Raw genomic sequence first — 24,684 nt, forward strand, 5'->3', positions numbered from 1 at the left:
ATGTATTTTTTTATCCTGCCACATTAATTATGCATATAACTAAAAGTGTACTTTCAGATATTGTGACATCATACTTTTGTTTTGTACTCAACTTGAAAGTTAAAATAAGTGTTTAATAGTATTTTGCCACCATGTACATCTTTCCTGTATTAAGGGTCAGAGCTACCTTAAACTAATACAGTTCCTTTTCAAAGTTTAATATTCAACAAAGATAATTCAGTGATTTCTATAAGAACCAATGGCTGGCCTAAATAACCAGCTAAAGCATGAATTTAGCTAGATCAAATTTATTTCATAAATTTGTGATTATGTATTTGTGAAGGCTAAATTATTTGCACTAGTGCACTTATTTCAGTTATATAACATCACTGTCTATACCACAGAAACAAATGCAGTTATTGTTAGATACAAACAAGTTTTGATAGTGAAACATTCTATTGGCTAATGACCTTAATCATGTAGAAATTTGAATGCAAAAGTGACAACAACTGAAAGTGTGTTTAACATTGACCTATAATACTTATGACCTCCAAGTGTAGAAAATACTGAATTATTTTGGTTAAATAAAAAAGAAAACTATGTTATTAAATCTCATACATTTGAAATATTATGCAAAATTTCCTTACACGTTATCAATTTCTATGAAATGTTAATTGTGGAATTTGAGCACTGAAATAGGGCATTTAGTAATAAAATAAAACAGCAAAAAGTTTATTTTTGTAATTATAAATACATAAATTTTATGATCATTTGGAAATTGCTATTTTGGCTACATTTTCCACAAAAGTGCACTCTTTTCCAAACTGTTTTTCTATTTATTTTCTTGTTCTTTTGTTTTTTTTCCTTCTATTTCTTCATGGAAATAAATACAAACAAATGACAATTGTTTTAAGATTTCACGGTTTTTTGGATGAATACTTATGTTGATTGGCCCTTGAAAACCTACAGAATTCATAATGAAACACATCCTTTTCCTTTTTTATTTGGATGATCTTGTTATGTATTTCTTTCTCATCAGAGAACTCTCTGATGGGATTCCTTCCTTTATAATCTCATATCTTTCAAGGACCACTGCATAATATGCTTCTGGATTCACAGTTAGAAGCATCTGAACCATTGTAATGATGCCAACTCACTTGACATTTTCCAAAATGCTCTGTACTTTTCTTACAATAATATAGTGGATTGAACTTCATCTTGTAATGTATTAAACAGTACACTGATTCATACTTTTTCTCATAAAGCATTGTTTATCTTTGAAATTTCCACCCATCGAATGAATACATGAATCTGATGCCCCCTGTATAACTTCATTTTGTTATGAATATCATTAAGCAAATGATGATGATCTGTAAGAACATTTTCTTCAAATTATCCATTAAATCAAAAATAATTTGATAAGTACAAAAAGTTTTGTTTTGATAAACACTACTTTTATTCAAAGCATGATTTATACAATGGGAAACATATTCCAAGTTATCACCATTACAATGTGCTATTTTATTATCCAACTGACATTTCACAAGTTGATTCACAATCAGCATTTTGTTTCTGTATTCATCCAATATGTCTGGATCAAATGTGTCAATGATAGAAACCAGACGAGTAAAAATAATTTACACAGTTGCATAATCCATAGCAGTCAAAGCTTTCATATCACTGAAATTCAAAGCATTTACTAATTTGAAAAACATTATCCTACAAATTGTTTCACTGAAATTTTCCACATATGATTTGTACATCAATTCTGAAATCCTTTTCTGGATGGTTTTTGCCATAGTGATTGATGCACTTCCAATTTCAACATCACATTCATCCCATAAAAGTAGCTGCATACTTGATGGGAACAAAAAGAGTCTGACAGCAGTTGACATAAGGGAACTATTGTACTTCACATTCACTTTTTTTTACTATTACTAAATCTTGCCCAGATATCAATGTGCTTTAACGTTTCTACATAGCTGAGTACATTTTCATTCCTAGAAGTTTCTCATCTGGCAATGCATCTTTGAACCAGGCTACTACTAGTTACAGTTGTAAATGGTGACATAGAAAAGCCATCAACATATTTTTTGTATTAAACCTTCAACTCACTGTCTTTTATACTCTGCAAATAACATGACAAAGGTTTAAGATGAACATCATATCACTCTTACCAGTGCATTGTTGGTAATGGATCAGCACCATGTTCACAATTTGATTTGGATCTGCTGGGAAAACAATTTTGCAAATACTATTGACACAAAAGAAACTCCATATATGTAATATATATTATCTTTTATTGACATTTCTTCATCAAGTGTTCCTTGTAAAACTTTTCTGCTTGTGAAATAGGAATAAAATGAAGAATTAACATAAAATGCTGTCGATTGTTCACTCAATGTTTGAATATCATACATTTCTGGCTTGTATGGGCAAGTCTTGGTTCCCTCAATTAAAAACTTGGAAGCTCAACATAATTCTGTTTTGTTGTTAATTTCCTTGTCTTCTGTACCTTTCAACCAGACTGACAAGCCATTTTGCATTTCATTTTCTCTTCTGTGTTTTTGCCAACATGTTTGCAGCTACAAGCACATACTCTGCACTTAGCACATTTCCATTTACATGTTAATAATGTCATTTTAGCAATCATTTTACTGAAACAAACAAATGAAAAATCCAAATCGTGCCACAATACTGTTAAAATATGGTAAAATGTCAATAGGTTCAGGAAGACAATGGATTTAACTCCATTACATAATGGAAGAATCAATGCAAAAAGGTTTAGCTGATTATATGTTTTACAACTCAAATAGCCCCATGAGACTGAGGACAAATTTGTACCTCAGAGGTATGCATTATTTGTTAAAATACAAATCTTTTGCTCCAAGGGTGCAAAATATAGTTTTAAGTGAAACTAAGAATTACACACCAAGGGGGTAAGGAGTGGACAAGTCTCAACTGATCAATTCTTTAAGTTTTCATTGCAAGTTACAGTACTGAATTAGCAATGTTATTTTACAGAAAATAAAGCATTTGAAACTTTCAAAAAAAATTGTACACTATGTGTATTGTAAGCTACCAAAAACAAGTTAAAATTTAAACAAAATATATGCCTCGAGTTTTTATATTAAGCCAATTTACTTGCATTTGCTTATTATTAGAAGAACAAAATTTTTGAAGAGATTTGTTGGAGGTAATATTGTCTTAATTTTGCTTTCTAAACCTAAAAAAACTCAAAAGTTTCATTAAAATAATGTTGTGAAATGAGTATTTAAATATTTAGATTTTTGTATAGTTGGCCACATAGAGTTCTGGAATCAATAAGAAAGTTATAAACAGAATTGCACCAATCAATATAAATATAAATGCACATCATTAACATTGTTAAAGAGTTCTTATAGTTAATTGTCTTTATCACAGATTTAAGACCCATCAGTTTCTAATCCTTTGTTATCTTTTAATGTTTAAACTGTAACCTTGTACTGTTAAAAAAGCATTTGTTGTATTAATAATATTCATACAAGCTGTGTATAGTTACATTAGATTTGGAAAAAATGTTACTTATTAAAAATAAACAGCATAATTTTTTTTCAAATAACAACAAATGTTTTGAGCCAAGGTTTTTCACCAGAAAGTGCCAAATATCATTGTAAAAACTAGATGAAAAACAAATTTGATTGTCAACAACAAAATACAGAAATGCGAGTGAACAAAAGTACAAAATAATTTGAAATAATGGAAAGAAAAAAAAAAAGTATATTTTTTATGAGTACTAAACTACTGGTTAAAAAGATAAAAAGAGAGATGTTTTTGCCCTTCAAAATTATTGAAAATAACTTTTATACAGAACTTTCTACACTAAAACCCCCTTTGCCGTAGCACAGCAGTATATCTGCAGACTTACTGTGATAAAATCTAGGTTTCAATACCCATGGTGGGCAGAGCACAGATAGCCCATTGTGTAGCTTTGTCCTTAATTACAAACAAACCCCATTTAACAGGGACCTTCTTTGGACCAGCAAAGAGAGCTCTGCAAATTCCCTCCCCTATTTGAACCTCTATGACCTTCACTTTGGCCCATTCTGACATTATATATCTGTTATATATAATGTGAAGGTGAAATAAACACATATGACTAAAAAATACTTAGTAATAAAATTTGGCAAAAAAGTAATTACAATGGACTGGCCCTAAAGATAATACAAAAGGAAGGAAGTTTCGGGTGGGCAGGTGTAACTGTGTTGGAGTTTCATATTGGTAGACTAAGCTAAATACAGTCCTTAAAATTAGAAATGTAATACCACAGAGCCACATCATTTAAGGAAAAATGTAAAAAAAAACGTCACTGAGAGAAATGACAACTTTTTCTTTTAATTCTTTAATTTTTCCTGTCAATAACATGAAAGATTCAGATCTTAAACTAACTTGAGATGTACAGATATGACAGATTTCAGTGTTTTGTTGAAACAAACAAAGGTAAACATCAAATTTGTTAAGGTAAAAGTTCATATTATAGTTTTGAAAGTATAGGCTTATCTATCTAGTTATTTCTGAGTGGCTCTTTAAAGTGCAATTTACTATTTTGTGTATAATCCAACTTTAAGACTAATGGAAAATATGTATACCAAATAAAATAATAACCATTTTATTTAATTAAATATTTTCACTGCACTTCTTTAGATATGATAATTTATTATTATTGCTAAATTTTAAAATACTAATTTATCACAAAAGCAGCTGAAACAGTACTATCACATATACAGTGAGGAATCCAAACTTCCATTCCTGTAAATGTCATGGTAGATTATGGCAGAACAAAATTAGTGATGGAAAACCATCATGCAAACAAATCCAAAATTTACTAAAATTCAGTGTGAGAAAGAAACACATATTTTATCCATTGTATTGCTTACATCTAATTAAAATTCAAATCATATTTAATGAAAAATATAAGACCGGAAATTAAATTAGACTGATAGTTGCCTTGATAGTAGTTTTTTACACTTTGTTAGGATAGTTAACAAAACACTTGTTTTAATTGATAATAGTTCAAAACCTGAATTAAAATGCATTCATTCAAACCCTGCATTGAAGATTATTTTGGATTATCACATTTTTTATTATCATCAGAGACAATAAAGATCATTACTTCAAATTTAGTATTACTTTAGTTATTTCCTCTTACTGAGTAAACAGAAAAGTTAATTTTTAAAGTATTTGACGAATGATTAAACATCAGTTTTAAAATGAAGTTGTTAGGACTATTTCATTGTATTGTGGTTGATCTAAACAATGCAAATTTTGTTTTAGTTTTGACTTGCCAAAATTGAATATTATAGAAGTAGAATACAATAAAGCTGTTTCTTGAAGTTTAACTTGGAAAGCTGACTCTGATGTTATGATTTAATCAAAAAGTTTTAATAATTACAAAAACCTAATGAACATTTTTTTACTATACAAACTATTGAGAAATGTTGATTTCTATACCACTCATGTGTCTAAGTAAAAGAATCTATTCAAAAAAGTGTTCTGGTGTTGTTCTGAATAATACACTTTTAAAAGCTTTTTTTTAACTATGGATTTAATTTCTTAAATTTGAGGACTTATAATAATACCAAAGATTAACAATAATTGTGTGAAGAGATGTTACAGTGTTGAAGTTTAAAACAAATATAGTAATTACACTGCACAACAAAGTTTTTGCTTCTTTAACACTGTTGGGCGTTCCTTATAGATTGTTGGCTGCTGATCACGAAAACCACATCCAAATTTGCCCATCACGTACCGTTTCAACAAAATCTTCAGTTTTGTCATGTTTTTTCCTATATTTGTGTCCAAAACTTTTAAGTTCTGTAAGAGACCTTATGAACAATGTTTTGTGCAGTCTGGGCATGTCCAGACATGAAATCAAACCAGGTTGGAAGTTGTTCTGTGGAAGTATGCAGCCTGGGTATGTCTGGGCAGGCCGGAGCCAGCTTGACACTGTCTTAGCAGGCTATAATATAATATCTGTGCAGGCTTGCATGCACAAATGCTGCTCATTGGATTAATATAGACCTTGTAGTGTGTTCATATTTTTTTTCAGAATTTAGCTTTGTCACAATGTTATGATTTAATATAAAATCTGTTGCTACTTGCAACAGCAGCACTGTAACAAGTAAGTCAGATGTTATAGACGTTTTACAGGATGATTGGTGTCGGGTCAATATGTCTCATCAATGCGTTACTGCCGCAATACATTCTGCTACATTTGTGGCGAGTATACGCTTGTTCATCAGAGACGCTCAATGACTGTTTTTTGTAAGAAAGCATATCATCTGTACTTCGGCTGGAAAATTGGTGATCAAGACCAGTAATGGGCGCCTCACATTTGTTGTGCAACATGTGCTGTCTGTCTGAGAGCTTGGCTCAGAGGTACTCGAAAGACAATGCCGTTTGCTGTCCCGATCATATGGTGAGAACAGAAAGATCATATGACGGACTGTTACTTCTGTTTGACTGATGTGTCTGGTTTCTCTGCCAAAAACAAGAAGTCAATTGAATACCCTAATCTGCCTTCAGCAATGAGACCCGTGCCACATGACGACAGTCTTCCAATTCCGAAACCACCAGAGTATTGGATCTTAGACGAACCAGATGAAGAAACTGCAATGCAGGGAACACTGATCCAGATTTTGACCATGTTCCTCAGGCAATCCACATCTCATAACACAGTTGGAATTAAAGGATATGGTCAGAGATTTGGGTCTATCAAAAGCAAAAGCCGAATTGCTAGGTTCGAGACTGCAGAAATGGATTGTAGGAATGGTGTTTGATGTCACCAGGTACTAAAATGTCTGTTCATCGAAGCCGCCAAGATAATAAAACCAAATTATTTGCACAAGTTGATATTCTCTGTTTCTGTGTTGACATTGAAGGATTGTTCTCTGCTTTGGGTTGTGACCATGGCCCTCAAGAGTGGCATCTCTTTACTGATTCATCAATGTTAAGCCTCAAAGCTGTTCTGTTACACAATGACAACGTTCACCCTTCAATACCTGTTGGCTATGCAGCACACATGAAAGAAATCTACAAGAACATGAAAATGTTGCTGAAGCACATCCAGTACAGCAAGTACAACTGGAATATCTGTGGAGATCTGAAAGTCGTTGCTCTATTACTGGGACTGCAGCTTGGCTATACAAAATGCTGTTGTTTCATCTCTGAATGGGACAGTCGTGCCAAAGAGTCACATTATTCTAGACAGAGCTGGCCACTCCGTAAAAAGTTAGTTCCAGAACATAAAAATGTGGTGCATGAACCGCTTGTCAACCCGCCAAAGATTTTTTTGCCTTCTCTTTACATAAAATTGGGACTTATGAAGAATTTTGTGAAAGCAATGAACAAAGAAGGTGAAGGTTTTTGTTATTTAAGACAGATGTTCCCAAGAATAACTGATGCCGAGTTCAAAGAGAACATTTTTGTTGGCCCTCAGATCAGACATGTTTTGAGTGACAAGCGGTTCGAAGATCTGTTAGTTGGGCCGGAAAAGATTGCTTGGAGAGCCTTCAAAAACGTTGTTGACAATTTTCTTGCCAATTACAGAGCTCCACATTACATTCAGCTGGTAGACAAACTTCTCAAAGCATACAAAACAATGAAGTGCAACATGTCACTCAAGATTCATTTCCTTCACTCACACTTGGACTTCTTCCCCGCAAATCTCTGTGCTGTCGGTGACGAACACGGTGAAAGGTTTCACCAGGACATAGTTACAATGGAAAAACGATATCAGGGCAACTGGAATCCGTCAATGCCTGCTAACTACTGTTGGATACTGCAACGTGATGCACCAGACATTGAATACAAACAAAAATCAGAAGCAAAAATCTTTTAATTATGTTGAACTTAATAGTGTATTAGAGACATAAACGCAATTAAATAAGTTATTGCCGGTAAACAGTTAACTGTCTATTTCTCAGAGTTCCTACGTGGTGAAGCAAAACCAAAACTATATTCGTGCATACCCCCCAGTCACCTGTCACAATCAGCAAAAACTTTTCAGGAAGCAAAACTTTTCAAATAAACTGTTATGCAGTGTTATCCTTCCAAAACTAAAAACTAACACTGTCACATAACAGTCAAAATCCAACATCACAGTACATTATAGACACCATACTATGTTTACACACAACCTTATTCCAGTGAAGGCTGTCAACAGATTCACTATATGTGAATCTTTCATAGGAGTTTTAGTGTACTCTGTTATAAGAAAACAAATATCAGTCTAGTTAACCTTTGAATCTGTACCTCTTATTGTGTTCTCTATCTCTTCTGATTCTTCTTCAACAGTTTCAGATGTCCCTAAGAATTTAGCTTCTCCCTTTTTCTTCTGAATAGCATGGGCATAATACTTCAAAGCTTGAAGAACAGCTGTTGGGTTCTGGCTTTGTTCTGTAGTGCTAAAAAATAATTACAGGACAATTACTATTTCTATACAAGGTCTTATCTACAAGTAAAATTCCAAATCTTACAAGTTACAAGCCACTGAACAAAAATATAGTTCCTCATATTCTTGTCAATGATAGACTGAACATAATGAGAAACTAAGGGCAGTATTTACAGGAAAATAAAACTTTTACAATGTTTCTTGGTTTGAAAAGGTAAGTAAAAACAATATATGGTTAAAACAATAGCATCAAGAAAATTTTACTATAATATATTAATGTTAATAACTTTTCTACTGTTAATTAATAATAAATAATACATACATATATATATATGTGTATGTTCAGCATAAACTTCAGTACCATTGTACAATTTCAGAAGCTTGATTGCACTCAACAAACAAGGTGTCTCTCTTAAAACTTACTTTCCAAGTCTGAATATGCTAATACTTCATGGCCATTTTTACTATTAATTATCTGGTTTTTGGAGTTGTTGGAGTTATCTGAATGTCTAAAACCAACAAACAAAAGAATACTAATTAACCATACATAATGTAGCTGGTCATCTCAGATCAACTATTTTAATAACACAGCTATAGGACAGTGCTGAGAAATATCTCTCTTTGCTACACTTCCAGGAAGTAAATGTTTATCTCACTTACTAATATTATCAAATACTAATTAAAACAGGTTTGTAGAAGATGACCACAAAGTCAACATGGGTAACTGAATGTAGGTGAATCATGTAACATATTCTCTCATCCACATGTTCATCACACCTGGCTACCAAGCTCTCCTTCCTCACTCCTGCTGATTTTTTGTTATAGACTTAGTTCAGTTCACAACTAACTAACGACTCAGAAGGTTGCAGCAGCAGACACTGTTCCCTCACACAGAGGTTGGATGTTTCATAGGAAACAAAAAATGAGATCTTTCACTGATATTCCCAGTGATTTTCTAGCTGTAACTTGTCCTATTGATTCCCATCTTTTGGTGTTTTTTTTAGTTATGCCATGCAGTACTTTAGTTTCCAGCAATCTCACTACATTTGAATGTTGATGCAGACATTCTCTGGTAGTAGGCTGATATTCCATCAGCACAGCTGTTTTCAATAAAAGCCTCTCAGCTTCCTCATTTAAGCTTTACCCCTGCATGACCTGGAACATACATCCAGGTGATGTCTTACCATGCACTTTCTTTACTTTCTTCCATTCATCTGAAAAACAACCACATAAAAGTTTATACAGTAATTCAGTCACAACAAAAGGAAGTGGCACCGTCTATTTGCAGTTTGTTGCTTTCAACAATCCAAAGGAGTTTGTTTATTTTTATGACTTTGACAGCTCCATCTTTGTTCTGCTTGTGAGAAATTTGAATACTCCATTTGCATTAAGTAAAATGTTGCTCTGCAAGATGTAAATGCCTATCAAGCTCTCTCATTATTTTTGGTGTAGGAATTATCTGTGGCTATGATGACAGGTTATTGTCCACCATGAGCTTTAAACAGGTGTTGACAGGCTTTTTAAGATTCACCTTCTGCCCAGTATCCACATCTCTTAACTAGAATGATCTCCACAGATACCAGTCACCAGATGGTTATTCCACATGTAAAATGGTGGTTGCATGGAACCTGTGTATCCACAATTGCCTCCAGAGGAATATTTTAGTTAATTCCCTGCTTGTTTGTGACTGCAAGGTCATTGTATAGCTGAAATATTCCAATTGAAAATACTCAAGACTTAACACAAAATATTTTCTGTTGTATGTACATGTAAATCTAATGTCACTCAACTCAAACAAGTACAAAACCTCCTCAGTTTTTAAAAACAAAAGCTAGTTATTAGAGAGAAACTGAACTTAAAGACACAGTTGGAAAGAATAATTTATATCAATCTTTGCTTAGGATACAAGTTCAAATCATGTTTCTACTAGTGCATGCTCCTTGATGTCTTATAATATTTTTTGTGGCTAAATAAGTGATTAAATGGATATAGATAAATAAAAAAATAATAAAATAGAACTCCTTGTACATACAAAGTTGACAACATTATAATTAATCTACAGTAAATAATGGAGCTTCTTTTATGTCAACTGCCAGTTATCATAACCAATCAGTGTGTAGTAACAGAGTATTCAATAAAAAAATAATTTGCATCAATCAAACACCTTCAAATTATCCACATATCTGTGTATGTCCTTTGACCAAATCATCAAATATACATATTAAAACATAATATTCACCAATATTATTACATATTTAATTATTATTACTCACAAATCAAACCTGATAAAAAAATTACTAACATATTTATACTCAACAGTCATTGTTAATCACTGTAGTTACTGTGGTGAATTCTGGAAGTGTTAGGTCTGGTATGAATATTACACTCACTTCTGACTGTTAATTAAGAATTTAAAATACACTGGTGTACTTTAATATTTTTATAAGCTTAAAGCTCCATCTTTCATTTAGATATAGAAAGAATCCCTTGACTGTTGATCATTTTTTTAAATAAAGATAATAAAATTTGTAACTCCACAAAGATTTAAGAATTTAATTTTAACTGACTTCACCAGTTACAGAAAGTGATTTCTGTACAATTTCCTTTAAAAAAGTTATGTAAATTTCCATGAGTAAGCAAGAACATACCTGCATAGATTAAATACCTGGATTATTTTACAAAAATCTGGGCAGAAGGATCCTTTTGTCTTGACTGCAAATGCTATTAAATTAATATGTTGATAATCTCTGTAGTTGAGGCAAATTATACATAAAACAAGGTAAACAATACCAGCCCCTTAGCAAAAGCATCCACAATGTTTGAAAACACTCTTCCTATATTTTTCTCTTAAAGGTGAATCTCTGAGCACCATCTTTAAAACTGGGATATGGCAGCAAGATAATATTTATGTCCATAAGATACATACACCTTGCAAACAAGTAACAGAATGTCAAAGATAATCAAGTAGCCTTATTGTTATTGCACATCTCTAAAGAAATCTGAGTTACGAGAAAACTTGATGATTAGTGTTCAAAGCTCATCAGATAAATGTAAACATTTTCATGAGTGTACCAAATTTTAATTTATTACTTGAAATTTTTTAACTGTTTATATAATTTTTCCACAAAGTTCATAATACCTCTTTATTTAAGTTTCAAAAGTTAATGTTAGTTTCATTTATTTTTGTATATCATCAGCTGCTGGTGATTCAAAGTGGCTGTTATTGTGCACTGTTTCAAAATTTTCATAAAAAAGCCACCAAACTTACCAACAAGGATTCAGACATTGTCCAAATATAAACACCATAATATCTAATTCTTTGTAACACCAATGTTTTTCTAACATATATACACTACAGTACAAAGAAGGAGTTCCCAAGGTTAGAATAGGTTACACATACATATTTAGAAATATCCTGCACCTACTCACTTCTTCTAAGTCAGAATATATTTCTGTCATCTATGAGTATCACATTTGTGATACCTTATTTAAAGTCTCAAAATACATCCCAAGCCTGGAAACTAACTGTATAAAATATGAACCAATCTATTCAATTTCAAAAAATAATCTTTCTACATTTAAATAACAAAAAAGCAAAATACCTACCCATATAAAACTCCAATTACATTGTGAATTATCTATCCTAATCAGAGTAATGGTAATAAACAACTATTATAGCTTCTTAATATCCTTTAACTAGTCTCTACCAGGAAAACACAACAGAAAAGTAAATATTTGTAACTCCACAAAGATTTAAGAATTTAATTTTAACTGACTTCACCTTATAGTCCATTCTGTTGACCACTTCCTTTCTATTGCAGGGCAAGTTTGTTGTTGACTGTAGGTAGCAGAACCAATACCTTCTGTCCAGCCTTGGAATGTCAATCCTTAACCTCCTTGTTATAGAAGTGTTTCTGATTGCTTTGAGCTGCAAACAAACTTTCTCAGGCAAGTTGACAGGTCTCTTAGATTCAGTATCTGAGATATGATATGAATTGGCATGTGCTCCTCACTTCTGACTATTCTTCTCCTGTCCATGGTTCTTTCAATACTGTTTCGGACCTTGCACTGTTCTTCCATTAAAACTTAAAAGGTGAAAATTCTGTATGCACTTGTGGGACTTATTTATAAGCAAATAATACTACCTATGGATACCTGTTCCAATATACTGATCTTTCCTGGCACATCTTCAGCATGCTCTTTAAGACTATTGAGTCTCTCACAAAGTCCATTACATCTAGGGTTGTATGGGGTGGTAAAGAGCTGCCCAGTACTGATGAGTTCTGAGATACACCGGGTCATTCTGTCACTCAAGACTTCTTTTGGAAAGCCTACTTTGCAGAACATTTTCAGGAGGACTATTACTACTCTCTCTGTCTCTATCTTTGGCAGAGCTATAGCTTCAGGGTAATGTATCACATAGCTAAGTACTGTCACCACATTCTGGTTACTATGGTCAGATACAGGTGCTAGTGGTCCAGTCAAGTCCACAGCTATTCTACTGAATGACTCTTCTGTGAGAGATCTCTCATTCAGTGGCACTTTGGGTCCCTTCCCTCTAGGTACTGTCCTTTGGGAGATGTCACATGGCCTGTAAAATCTTCTCACATCTCTGATGATCCCCAGCCAATGAAAGTTGCTAATAATTCTCTCTACCTTCCATCCTTTGCACTCCTAGGTGCCCTCCCATAATAAATTTGTGAGCCAACTTTATCACTTGAGTCTAGTATTATCTCGGTATTATGATGTGTTTAACTCCTACAGTAGAACTGTCTTGATAGATAGAGCACAACACTTCCTTCTGGCCCTCTATTCTGTAAGTCCCTTTTCCCTTTGTTTTATGCTCTACTTCTTCCTGAGTACTTATAGTTCCTGCAGACCTACATTTGTGATGTTACTTTACAAGACTTGCAGGGACTTGGTGTCTTGCTTGCTTTTATTTTCTTGAGCACCTGTAGTTAATCCAGATGCCTCATCAGTCTCCTTTCTGTTCCATTCCTTGAAACATCTACTTCCTGATATATTGCCAATCACCACATTGTAGATAGGTGCCTTTATACACATGGCCTCAAGGTATCCTATGTAGTATGGATTGTCCACTTTCATTCATGCTATAGGAAACTTTCTCGCTATCCCATCAATCAGCACACACACAGATGTACATTGTCCAACATCTGGCCATCAGATGCTAGAATAGTTCTCACTGCTGCATTACTACATCCAGTGCCTCATAGGACCTTCACTTTTTTGTCTCTAGCATAGCCTTCACTTACTGGCATGTTGTGGCTTGTTCACACATGCTCCAACCACTATTGGCACTGACCCATTTTGCTAACTTGAGCTGACAATCAATCATGTACTGTTTAATCATGGTGACAGACCCTCCTTCTTCTATTGAATCTGCCAAATTGTCTCCATTTCTTCTGACAGCAGCATTCATGGTGACAGTCATTCTTTTCTTGTTTCTTACTAGCACTCATATGACCACTATAATATTTTTGCTGCCAGTATAGTTGGATTTATACAAGTCTACTTCCACTGCCATTCATGTTTTCTTCTATCACCATTTACCACTGTATGACCCTGTTAGGCTCTCCAATGTCAGATTTTGTGTATGGACCAAATTCTTCATAGTAGATGTCTGTGAATTGTTGGTGATAAATTTCAACAATAAACAAACATCATATGATCCAACTGTTTTAAAATAATATACTAAACCACATCAAACACATACATACAAATGTTCATTATACTCTTGGTCATCACAGTTGTGTCCAGAACTTTAAATAATTGTCTCTTTTTCAGTAAATTACACACAGTCTGATTCAATTACTTGATAACACAATTTGACAAAATGACTTAATCTTCAAAACTCTTTTGTTGCAATAAAACCCATAAAAAATTTCATTTTTAAAATTTGCCACTGTACACACTTTATGGCTGAACTCACAAACATGCAGTCCAGATCTAACTCAAGCTAAATTTTGTAAATGTATTTTTAGACTGATTGAGGTCTGGAACATTCCACATACTATGAGATATCATGAAGTAGTAAGACAACTCACAACTGAACTAAACATCATGTGACCCAGATACAGTTACATAAACAAACCTGTGATAAAGTATTGTTATAAACATAGCTAAAGTTTATAATTGCATTGAACTGAAACTGAAACAGTTATATATATATCTAACACTCTTTAATGTTACAAATGTGTGCATTGTATTAGCGAAGTTTTTGATTTAACAAAACTATAACAGAAGAAACTTCACAACATTACTGTATTCCAAAGGTTCATTTCAATTTTGATTTTGATACAAGAAACTCATCATAATCTTCTGAGCTGAACAGCATAAAACTCTTACAAACAATCTCTTTTCACTTCAGATTAAAAAAACAAACTTTTTTAATGGTTCTGTAATTTGTTTTTCTCAGACTGCTCTCTAGATGATCAATGATCACAATATTGTCATTAATAAGAACTTCAGAAATTTTTATCCATGAATCTCTTAATATGGCATCATTGTATCTGGCACAGACTTCAGAGCAGATGAAATGCTTGTATATTCTCCCTCCTTCTTCCGTGATTTTGTATCCAATGATCCTTGATTTTTCATAGTCTTGAAATATTTTCAATTCAGTTTTACTGTTTTTAGCTGCCATCATCTCCATTTGTTTCAGAAATAATCACAACAAATTAAAGATCTGTTACTATACTGCTTAATACATATTCATAGATAACCCCTTTTTGCATTCCCTAGGAGCAATGAAAACTGTAATGTAACATGACCAAATGCAGCTTTTCATGTGTGTGACAAATAGCACACATTATTAGATATGACACATGCTCCTTCAACCACATATAAAACCAACAGGATTGGGCTTCAATATGAACTTATAAAATGTCATCCTTGAAATATCTATTATTACTGTCAGGATGAACATAATACTTAACTAGTTTTACGTGAAATTCAAAACAGAACAAACCTATCACATTATCCTTCTTGTGCTTAATACTCATTTTGTAGATTGTAACAGGTTTGAAAATGTATGTGCTGCTACCAGAGAGAAGTATTAGGGTTACAATCTCTCTTTTTTATCTGCCTGTATATACTAATTGATACTTGAAAAATTACTTTAAAATTAGGTTTTCAGACATGTTTTCATTTAACTCATATCAGATAAATCTGCATGACCACCAGTAAAATAAAATAAATACCAATATTATACCTACTTATTTTGTTACATTTAACTAATTTGTGACTTACCTGATATTTGACTGCTGTAGAAGCCTAATCCATGGATCAGGCAAACCTTCTATTTTTCCAGTTTTTTCATTGTAGCCAACATGTATGTTGTGTTTTACTGAAAAAGGACTTCCAATGTTGGACCCCCATTTAACTTCTTCTTCTTTTGGTCGTTTCTTATTAGACTTTAGTTTTTTAAACAAAATCATTTTGTTTCTCTTTCAGATGCTAATTACAATCACTAACAGGAAACTTGAGTAATCTAAAAAAAATTTAAGATACGTTTTAAAGAATATAATTAAATACATTTGAAAAAGTACACTTGTTGAATTTAAGAGAAATAGTAGAAATATTATAACCAACATTTGTTCACTAACAATTAGATGAAATAATAAGATATTCATACACATATAACTCTTGTCTAAAGCAATGAAACACCAAATTTACCATCATGTTTCCAAGGTAAGAAAATGAATTACATATTCTAGCACAGCTGTCTTACCAACACTTCCTATCAATAATATTCAAATAGAACCTGCAGGAAGAGAAAAGATAATACCCAATCAAACTAAAATTACCAGGTAAGTATAATGAGTTATCTGGTAAAACATCTACCACAGAGAACAAAAAAACTACCATGCAAAACTAATTTTAAAAGGTACTGAAATGAAGCTATTACATTTCCAAGAAAAGGAGTTATCATAAGTAGGATTACCCAATAAAACTATGCATCTACTAAAGAGGCTATCTAATATGTGTGCATGTGTTAGAATCCAATATCCAGAATTGATTAGCTTGATACAATAACATTTTTCTACCCTTACTGGAAGCTGTTCAATGGTTACATGGGCTGATTTGTTTTAGAATTTTTGCCCAAGATGAGGTATAAAAAAAGCACTCTGAAATACAACACATTTCCATTTTTTCTATAGATTTCTGACATTGAATTTAAATGTATGATTACTTTATCAGTTTAATGAGTCATGTATTACTTCCCATAGCATCATGGAGATTATTAATGAGTTAATAACAGAGGAAACAATGAATGGAAACACTGTGTAACATTGTGCTTTATACAGTTTTTTGCTTCCTCAATGGGTACTATCACCTTGTTCCAAGTAGAGAGAGAGAGTTACCCTATGATGCTACAAACTCCAAAGAACAAATGGTTTGGCTTGTTTTGAATTTCACACAAAGCTACACGAGAGTTATCTGCACTAGCTGTCCCTAATTTGGAAGTGTAAGACTAGAGGGAAGGCAGCTAGTCATCACCACCCACCACTATCTCTTGGGCTACTCTTTCATCAATGAATAGTGGAATTGACTGTCATGTTATAATGCCCCATGGCCCACCCTTTCAGCCATGGGGATTTGAACCCACAACCCTTAGGTTACAAAACAAGTGCCCTAACCACCTGGCCACGCCGGGCCAAAAACAAAAGTTGTTCTATGAAACTACAATTATCAGCCACAGAAAAAAGAACTGTTAAACCACAACCTACAGATAAACTACTACATAAAACTATACTCTCAAAATAAAGAGAAACTACTGTATAAAAGTAAATAAAACCTGTCCAATAAAACAATCTTCAGATAAAGAGAAAAATACATCTAATAAAACCAAGATCTTTAGATAAGGAGAAGCTATCTTGAAAAATTACAACACCTGGTAATTACTAGTCTTTAAAATATTATAATTTGCATACACAGAAAATGTATTTCCAATGGTTACTTAACTCTTCTCACATAATAGCTTTCCTCAATTTGTGCCGTACTTCATATGTACAATTTTTGCTCAATACTAGTCTTAAGACTCCAACCTAATATCACATTTTCACATAAGAGAAATAGCAGTGAACATGCTGTTTCTCTCTTATGCCATGGGTACCTTAGGGTGAAAAGCAAGGTTGGGAAAAAGGGAAATTTCGGAATGATGATACAGGATTCAGGAAACACTGAGAGCATATTAAAAAAAAAATAATAAAATGGCCTTAAGGGAAAGATGATACAATGAACAAGAAGCTAAAGGTTCAAAGATAAGTGCAGAAGGGCATGTTGAGCAACCTTCAGGTTTCAATCTGAAAAGCTTGCAGAAGGCAAAAGGATCTGAAAATGATAGGAAAGGAGAAAGCACAACAAATTTTGAAAAACAAAAAGTATTTGACACTGTAGTCTCATAGCCTACAATGGTATAAAATGACAAACCAATGTCATGGAGCTTAGTGAAAAATTTGGAAAGATGGAAAACAGCAGATTTATACAGAGAGAATCTACAACAAGGAACCCACAGTAAAAAATGCACTACAGAGAACAAACAAATAGAATGAGTAATAAGGAAAGCTGCAAAGAATCTCATAAGTCACTGGACAAAGCATACATGCAAAGAAAAGTGTGGATATTACCAGATGAGCAAGGAAGGAATGAGGTTGAAGGAGAAGTGGGGAGTGAGGAAGAGAAAGGGGGATAAAAGGACTGGAAAAAGCTCAACAGAGGAAACTATGGTTTGGTCTGCCAGGGGAGAAAAGGAAGGTAGGCATAAAGATAAAGGTTGAATCAGTCCCAACTAAATGTCTCTACAGCTAGAATTGATTCATGAAGAACAAGGAAAGTTTGGTATCTATGTAAATAGCAAAAGCATCCAAAAGAGGATTTAGAGCTAAGAGCATAATTACTTGAACAACGACAGATCACGTGACCACTGTGATGACAGAATCTTGGCAAGTAAAGAAAGACTATTGGTGATAAGATTCAGGGTACCTGAGATATGAATAAGCAATAAGCAAATTACATTGTTACTGAAGCTAGAAAATGTTAGTTAAATGGTTTCTTGGGGTTTTTTGGCACAAAGCAAAAAGGCTATATGCAATAAACAACAAGTAAAAAGGACAAAAAGAAGTAAAACTTTATACAAAATGAGCCAAGCTTAGAGCTAAATAATGCTCATAATTTAGTTAAAAATTAAATAAAATGAAAAAAGCTAATTACCCAGAAAAATCTAAAATCACAATAAAGTTGTACAGCATCATCATCACCAATGGCATTGTCCAACATCAGAGGTATACCCTTAGAAAAGACATGTCTGAAATAGAACCACTGCTCTCATTCATAGTGATGGCATGAATGTAAAATGTGGGTAGCTGAAACCTGAGTATCATGAAGAGGACTAAAAAGGGAAATTAAATGTTTGAAAATAAAGAGGACGAGACCAGGTGCCCCCTTGAATGATACAAGTGACAACAGTCAAATTGTCAGAATGGATCATGGCAAGATGCTCAAAGACCATGGAAAGGAAATTAACCAATACCCAAGGAACAGCCAGAAGCTCTAAGAGATTGATATGGAGCATCAATTCAACCATAAATCGGATATCACCTGGGAATCCAAGTATTCACTCCACCCTGTCAGAGATGCATATATAAACAGATAAAGATCCATACAAGGAAGAAGAGCTGAAATATAGTCTTTGTTAAGCTACCAGGCAAAGTCTATTTGTAGGAAAGTAGAAAGATGAATGGAGAAGCCCAAGGAATCCCAAGTGAGATTCCATTGATCATGCAGAATCAATAGAGATAACATATATATATGCATGACCCCAAGGAAGGAGAAATTCCATGGAAGCTCAAGGCCTCAAAAGAGAAAGAACCACTTGCACAGTGAGAGCAGTGGTAGTAGTCATGGCTTTGAATGTCATGCAAACAAAGAAGAAAAGGTTGGTCCCTGATGAGGTATGAGTTGAAAATGACCCTCAGATGATTAAAGTACCAAGTAGAGGTAAGAGTTGACTCCTCCAGTTTGACCAGCAACCACAAATGTGCCAACCCCTGAAGAAAAAGATGTTTATGACCTTAAAAGTCTTGTTCGGAAGGGGTCATACGAAGCCAGTCATCCATATAATGATGAAACCACATTACCAGGGCACATATGTGACAAGCAAAGGTTCTGACCACTTAACAGATGTACAAAGTCAACAGGAAACCAAATAAGAAAGTGAAGAATTGAAATACCTGACTCCCATGAACAAATTGACAATAATGTCTCAATACAGGATAAATATGAACATGAAAGAAAGCATCAGTAACATCTTGGTCATCCAATGACCTAAAATAAAAGATCATCAGAAGTTGATAAAAGGCTCCTTGGTGAAACTCAGGAGGTTGAAGAAGCACTTTAGGCTTAAACAAAATGCCAATCCCCCATATTCTTGGAAATGACAAACAGACAGGAGTAAAAACCCAGAGCTTTTGGAAATGACAAACAGATAGGACTAAAAATTTGGAAAATGAAGAAACACCTGTTTAATTGCATCCTTATGTAAGAGATTTATAACTTCCTTTGAAAGGTACTGGCAACAAACTTGATCTTAAGGAAGGGAGAAAGAAATAAGAACTGGAGACAAAAGAGGAGAAGAGAGGAAAAAAAGATTTAGTCTGTTCAACAACACCTAAAGAACCAAACAGGCTGCTATGAAAGGGTAACATGGGTGAGCAAACCTGGGAAAACAGCCCCCACAGTGCCTAAACTTAAGAGAAAGGCACCAATTATACTGGCATCGTTAAAACCAATGACAAGAGATTTAATAGCTAGAAGCAAAAAACCAGGAAGGTGGGGACAGCAAAAAGAGAGGAAGCCAAGGTACAAGAAATAGGAATAGCTGAGAAACGAGAAAAGAATTTGAGGAGTGTCAACACACTATCTCCAGGAGTTTCAAAAAAAAACAGAAATACCCTCAAAAACATACTGTCAAATATAAGGATCTAGAAAAATGTCTTTAATATATGAAGCACGCAAACACACATTAGAAGTGCATCTGACAAAGAGGTCCCAACAACAAACTAACCATGTCTAGAGATAAAGTCAAAGAAGAACAAATATGCCAACGTGAAAAAGATAAGGAAATATGTATCCATCAAAACCCCCTCAATGGAATGGTGACTAGTCTCAGAAAGCAGATGGATGACTGAATGATAACACATCAGAGTAGTAAGTTAGATGGAGATGTAAGAACTGAGCAGGGGAAAAACAATGTGAAAAGGAAGGAACAAAACCCAAGATGAATAAGTGACAAGAAAAAGAAACTCAAACCTATGATAGGCCAAAGCATGCATGTCTGCTAAACATGATGGTACCAGCGCAAAGGTGAGAAAGGAATTTATTGGCTTAGATGAATACCAGGAGATAGGAAAAAACAAAATAAACTGATGCTAGGGCAAAAGGAGATCAACAGGAACAGAATGGGAAGATGCAATAAAGAAAGGAGGAAAATGCTGTCAAAAATCTTCATCCTCTGGAACAGATTCTCCAGGAAAAGTAAAATCAGTCCTCAGTTCCAGACACACTCCAGGCTACACATAAGACTCCAACTCCTGACACACTAATGATGAAACCTCCTCAGCAGAAAAAGTGGAGCCAGACACTACAGCGGTACTATGTCTGACACTAACCAGATCTTGCAAACCTACACTAGATGAAATAGTAATTACATAAACTTGTGAGTTTGTAATGTGGAAATGAAAAATAACTAAAACAACAAATAAAGTAGTCAAAAATTAAAGTAACACTCTCTGTGTGATAAATGAAAATAACTTGCATGTATGCACAAGTCAGTGCCAAATCAAGAAGTAATGATTGTGTTCTACAGTATAGAGAAAGTCAGCTGTTGTAGGAGTGTGTGCATCACATTCCTACTGGTGGAGTGTTGTTGCATGCTAAAACACAGCTACACCTTGTTATGTTAGAAGGAAGCCTCGAGGCTAGTAACAATAAAAAATTATGCATATAGAGGACAGCACAAATCAAGGAAAGCTGTTAGGTAAAAAGATGCAAGTTATTGTATCTGAAGATTAATTTACTGAGCTATGCATTATATAATACTTGGAAAATCAGTAATTAATGAACATAAAAATTTATTGGTTTTAGGTTTCTGTATAAACACAATAAATAAAGCAGTAAATCTCACAATTTAAGAAATATTTTATGACAGTTAAATAAAAGAGAATCGGAACAAAAACTTTTCTAGACCAGAGATTTAAAATCTTAGTAATTTGTAACTTTGAAAGTTTAAGTATGTTAAAAACTACCAAGAAGTTGGTCCCATGAAAAAGAAAATTATGTGTTCATTAAAATATGCTTACCAGAAAACCAAGCATGGGTTAGGCACTTATGCACCAATATTTGATGGTGTGGAAGATGGAGATTACAGGATCATTTAAAATCACATCTATCACAAGTAAATTGCCATGAGCAAATGGAACCAGGAACCACAAGTAAAGTTTTTCTCTGCCTAAGAAAAAAATTAATGAAAATATTTTTGCTTACTTTTTTCACACCTTATGAAATATTTTACTTTAAGGTTTAACTGTAGAAGCTATCCAATTTAAATTTAATGATTTTAGACCACTTTTTTCAACATACCTTTATTAACTCATGACAACAATCTTGCTTCCCTAATATGAAATCACACTTAAAAACTTTCCACATCTTATAAAGAAGTAATTACCCAATATTTCACTTCTGACCAGTTTATTTCATCCTTATAAAATGTTTTAAACACTCGTATGTTTATAGGGTTCATTTCCCTTTTATATTAGCTGACATATTAAAGTAAACTGTTGTATAAATATCATGTTTTAAGTAATACTGAAGCTTGAAAAGCATTAAAATGCAAAAAATACGTTAAAAACCTAACAAATATATGATGTTTGTTCACCAACTGTTTTCCTTGTATGCAGTTATCATGCCTATCTGACCTCAACTACAAATGTCAATAATAAATTATCCCTGACAGTACTGTTCTAATACATACAATTATAACATGAAATGCTCCAACTTGTTTTCAATATATATTAAAATTAAACTATGACTTACAAGTATAACTAAAAACCATTATGCCTTTTTCTTCAAATCAGTGAAATTTTAGAAATCAATCAACAGAAGAAAATAAATGAAAAAGCATGTAAAGGTTTTCTGTCACAAATTGCAACAGTATTATTTGATGAAGTCAAGATGTTACTGCATGATACTGATTTATTTTCAATCATGTATGATAAACATACAGGTACCTTTGATACAGAGTGTAACAGATTTACTGTTAAAATATATATGTAAAAACGGCTCGTTTGGGTTGAGAAAATTTGTTTTTTACGTAGAGGAGTGAACAACGTTTCAACCTTCTTTGGTCATCGTCAGGTTCACAAAGAAAGAAAGAAAGAGGTAACTGACCAGAAACTGACCACATGTTTGAAAAGGGTTGTGTAACTGAGTGTCGGAATGTAGAGGGCGGTGTTAGATGTTTGAATACATCATTTTATATTATTTATTTTACTAAGAAACCAAATAAACACAGCCATAAAACCATGCTCACCAGATAAAATTAATGATGAATTAGACAAAATAAAACAATACTTCAGCAACATCAATAAGTTTCCTCCACAAACCGTAGAAAACATTATACACACACACCTAGGCAGAAAACAAAATCAACCAACAAAAGTAAATACATCTCACGAATCAAAAAATCATGAAACCATATACTTCTGCATACCATATATTCCTAACATCAGCAGAAATATAACCAACATTTGGCAAAAACCAGTAACAAAATGACATTCCAGTTACTACCAAATTTATTCAAAAACCAGGCACAAAACTAAGGTCTATACTATGTAAAAACTACACTGACAAACACCACACCAACATTATTTATAAAATACAATGTGATAACTGCCACGACTGCTATATTAGAGAAACAAGTAGACAAATGGAAACCAGATTCAAAGAACATAAAATGTCACATTTAAATGTTTTCGAACACTGCAAGTCCAATAAACACAACATAACCATCAAAAACACTCAAATACTAAATAAAGAATCAAACAAATGCAAAATTAAAGAAGCCTTACTTATACAACAACTTAAACCCAAAATAAACCAATACAAAGGAACACCTTTATACCTATATTAAAAATAATAAAATAAATAATATAAAATTATGTATTCAAACATCTAACACCGCCCTCTACATTCCGACACTCAGTTACACAACCCCTTTCAAACATGTGGTCAGCTTTCGGTCAGTTACCTCTTTCTTTCTTTATGAACTTGACGATAACTGAAGAAGGTCAAAACGTTGTTCGCTCCTCTACGTAAAAAAAAAAAATTCTCAACCCAAATGAGCCGTTTTTACATATATATGTTTCTCTACAAGTGGGTTTTCTCTACATCACTGATTGAGATTTACTGTTCCTCATTTATTTTAATATCTAACTTTGTTTCAGTTTGATACATGTGACATATATTATTCGATGTGTATTGCACAAATACTGCATGTTCTTGAAATTTGTAGATTCTTGAGAGCAAGACAGAATTTGGTACATTGAAATCAATATCACAAGACAACCTGGTGAGAAAGGTGAATCTTCTCACTGGGGATCCAAGTCTGTCTGGAGAAGGAAAGCAATTATCTCAGCCAACTATCTTTGAACACCCTATTCACAAACTAGCTGTGCTAGTGGAGAGAGAACAGTAGTGAATTACTGAGTGATTGAATATTGTATTTCAATAATGTATGATGTATTGATAATGTATTAGGCATGTTGGTCAGCATTTGTGATTATCATAGCTCTGAGTATTGTGTCTAAGTGTTAGGTTTCAGTATTGTCAATAATCCTCAGAAAATCAAAGTGATTTTGGTGATGGGTGTGAAGTTTTGATTAAAGTTTTGCTCAACACTATTTATTTATTTTGTATCATGCAATGTTTCAAAATTGTCTACTATATATTGGTCACAGAGGGTAGGCTAAAATATCATTTGATACTGTATATTGATCAGAGAAGGGAGGCTATGTCAGCTGACACTACATACTGGTCACAGAATGTTGGCTATGTCAGTTGACACTATATACTGTTTCATCCATCTCATGCGGATCCACCTTTTTAACTCCTATATTTGTGAAACTTTATAATTTTTATAAACTGATCATATATTTTTCTAAGTCAACAACCGAACGAAGAACAACCCCAAAACCAGA

General features: G+C 33.4%; 1 protein-coding gene across 7 annotated transcripts in view; it reads right to left on the reverse strand.

Annotated features, from left to right (window-relative positions):
* Positions 1–24,684, reverse strand: part of LOC143250552 (serine/threonine-protein kinase PAK 1-like) — a 63,018-nt gene that overhangs the window by 23,832 nt on the left and 14,502 nt on the right. For 5 of the 7 annotated variants that reach the window (XR_013028241.1, XM_076501283.1, XM_076501282.1 and 2 more), the window contains 3 exons: positions 21,790–21,938; positions 15,680–15,920; positions 8,272–8,423 (listed from right to left, as the gene is read on the reverse strand). Coding sequence is in view for 6 of the 7 variants with exons in the window: in XM_076501283.1 (XP_076357398.1) it covers positions 8,272–8,423; positions 15,680–15,867 (340 nt within the window). In the remaining variant the exon portion in view is untranslated. Of the gene's footprint in view, positions 1–8,271; positions 8,424–15,679; positions 15,921–16,105; positions 16,194–21,789; positions 21,939–24,684 lie in introns of all 7 variants that reach the window. The other 2 variants (XM_076501281.1, XM_076501284.1) reach the window with 2 other exon arrangements.

The sequence above is a fragment of the Tachypleus tridentatus genome, chromosome 5 (genome assembly GCF_004210375.1).
Source record: "Tachypleus tridentatus isolate NWPU-2018 chromosome 5, ASM421037v1, whole genome shotgun sequence".
Lineage (NCBI taxonomy): Eukaryota > Metazoa > Arthropoda > Merostomata > Xiphosura > Limulidae > Tachypleus > Tachypleus tridentatus.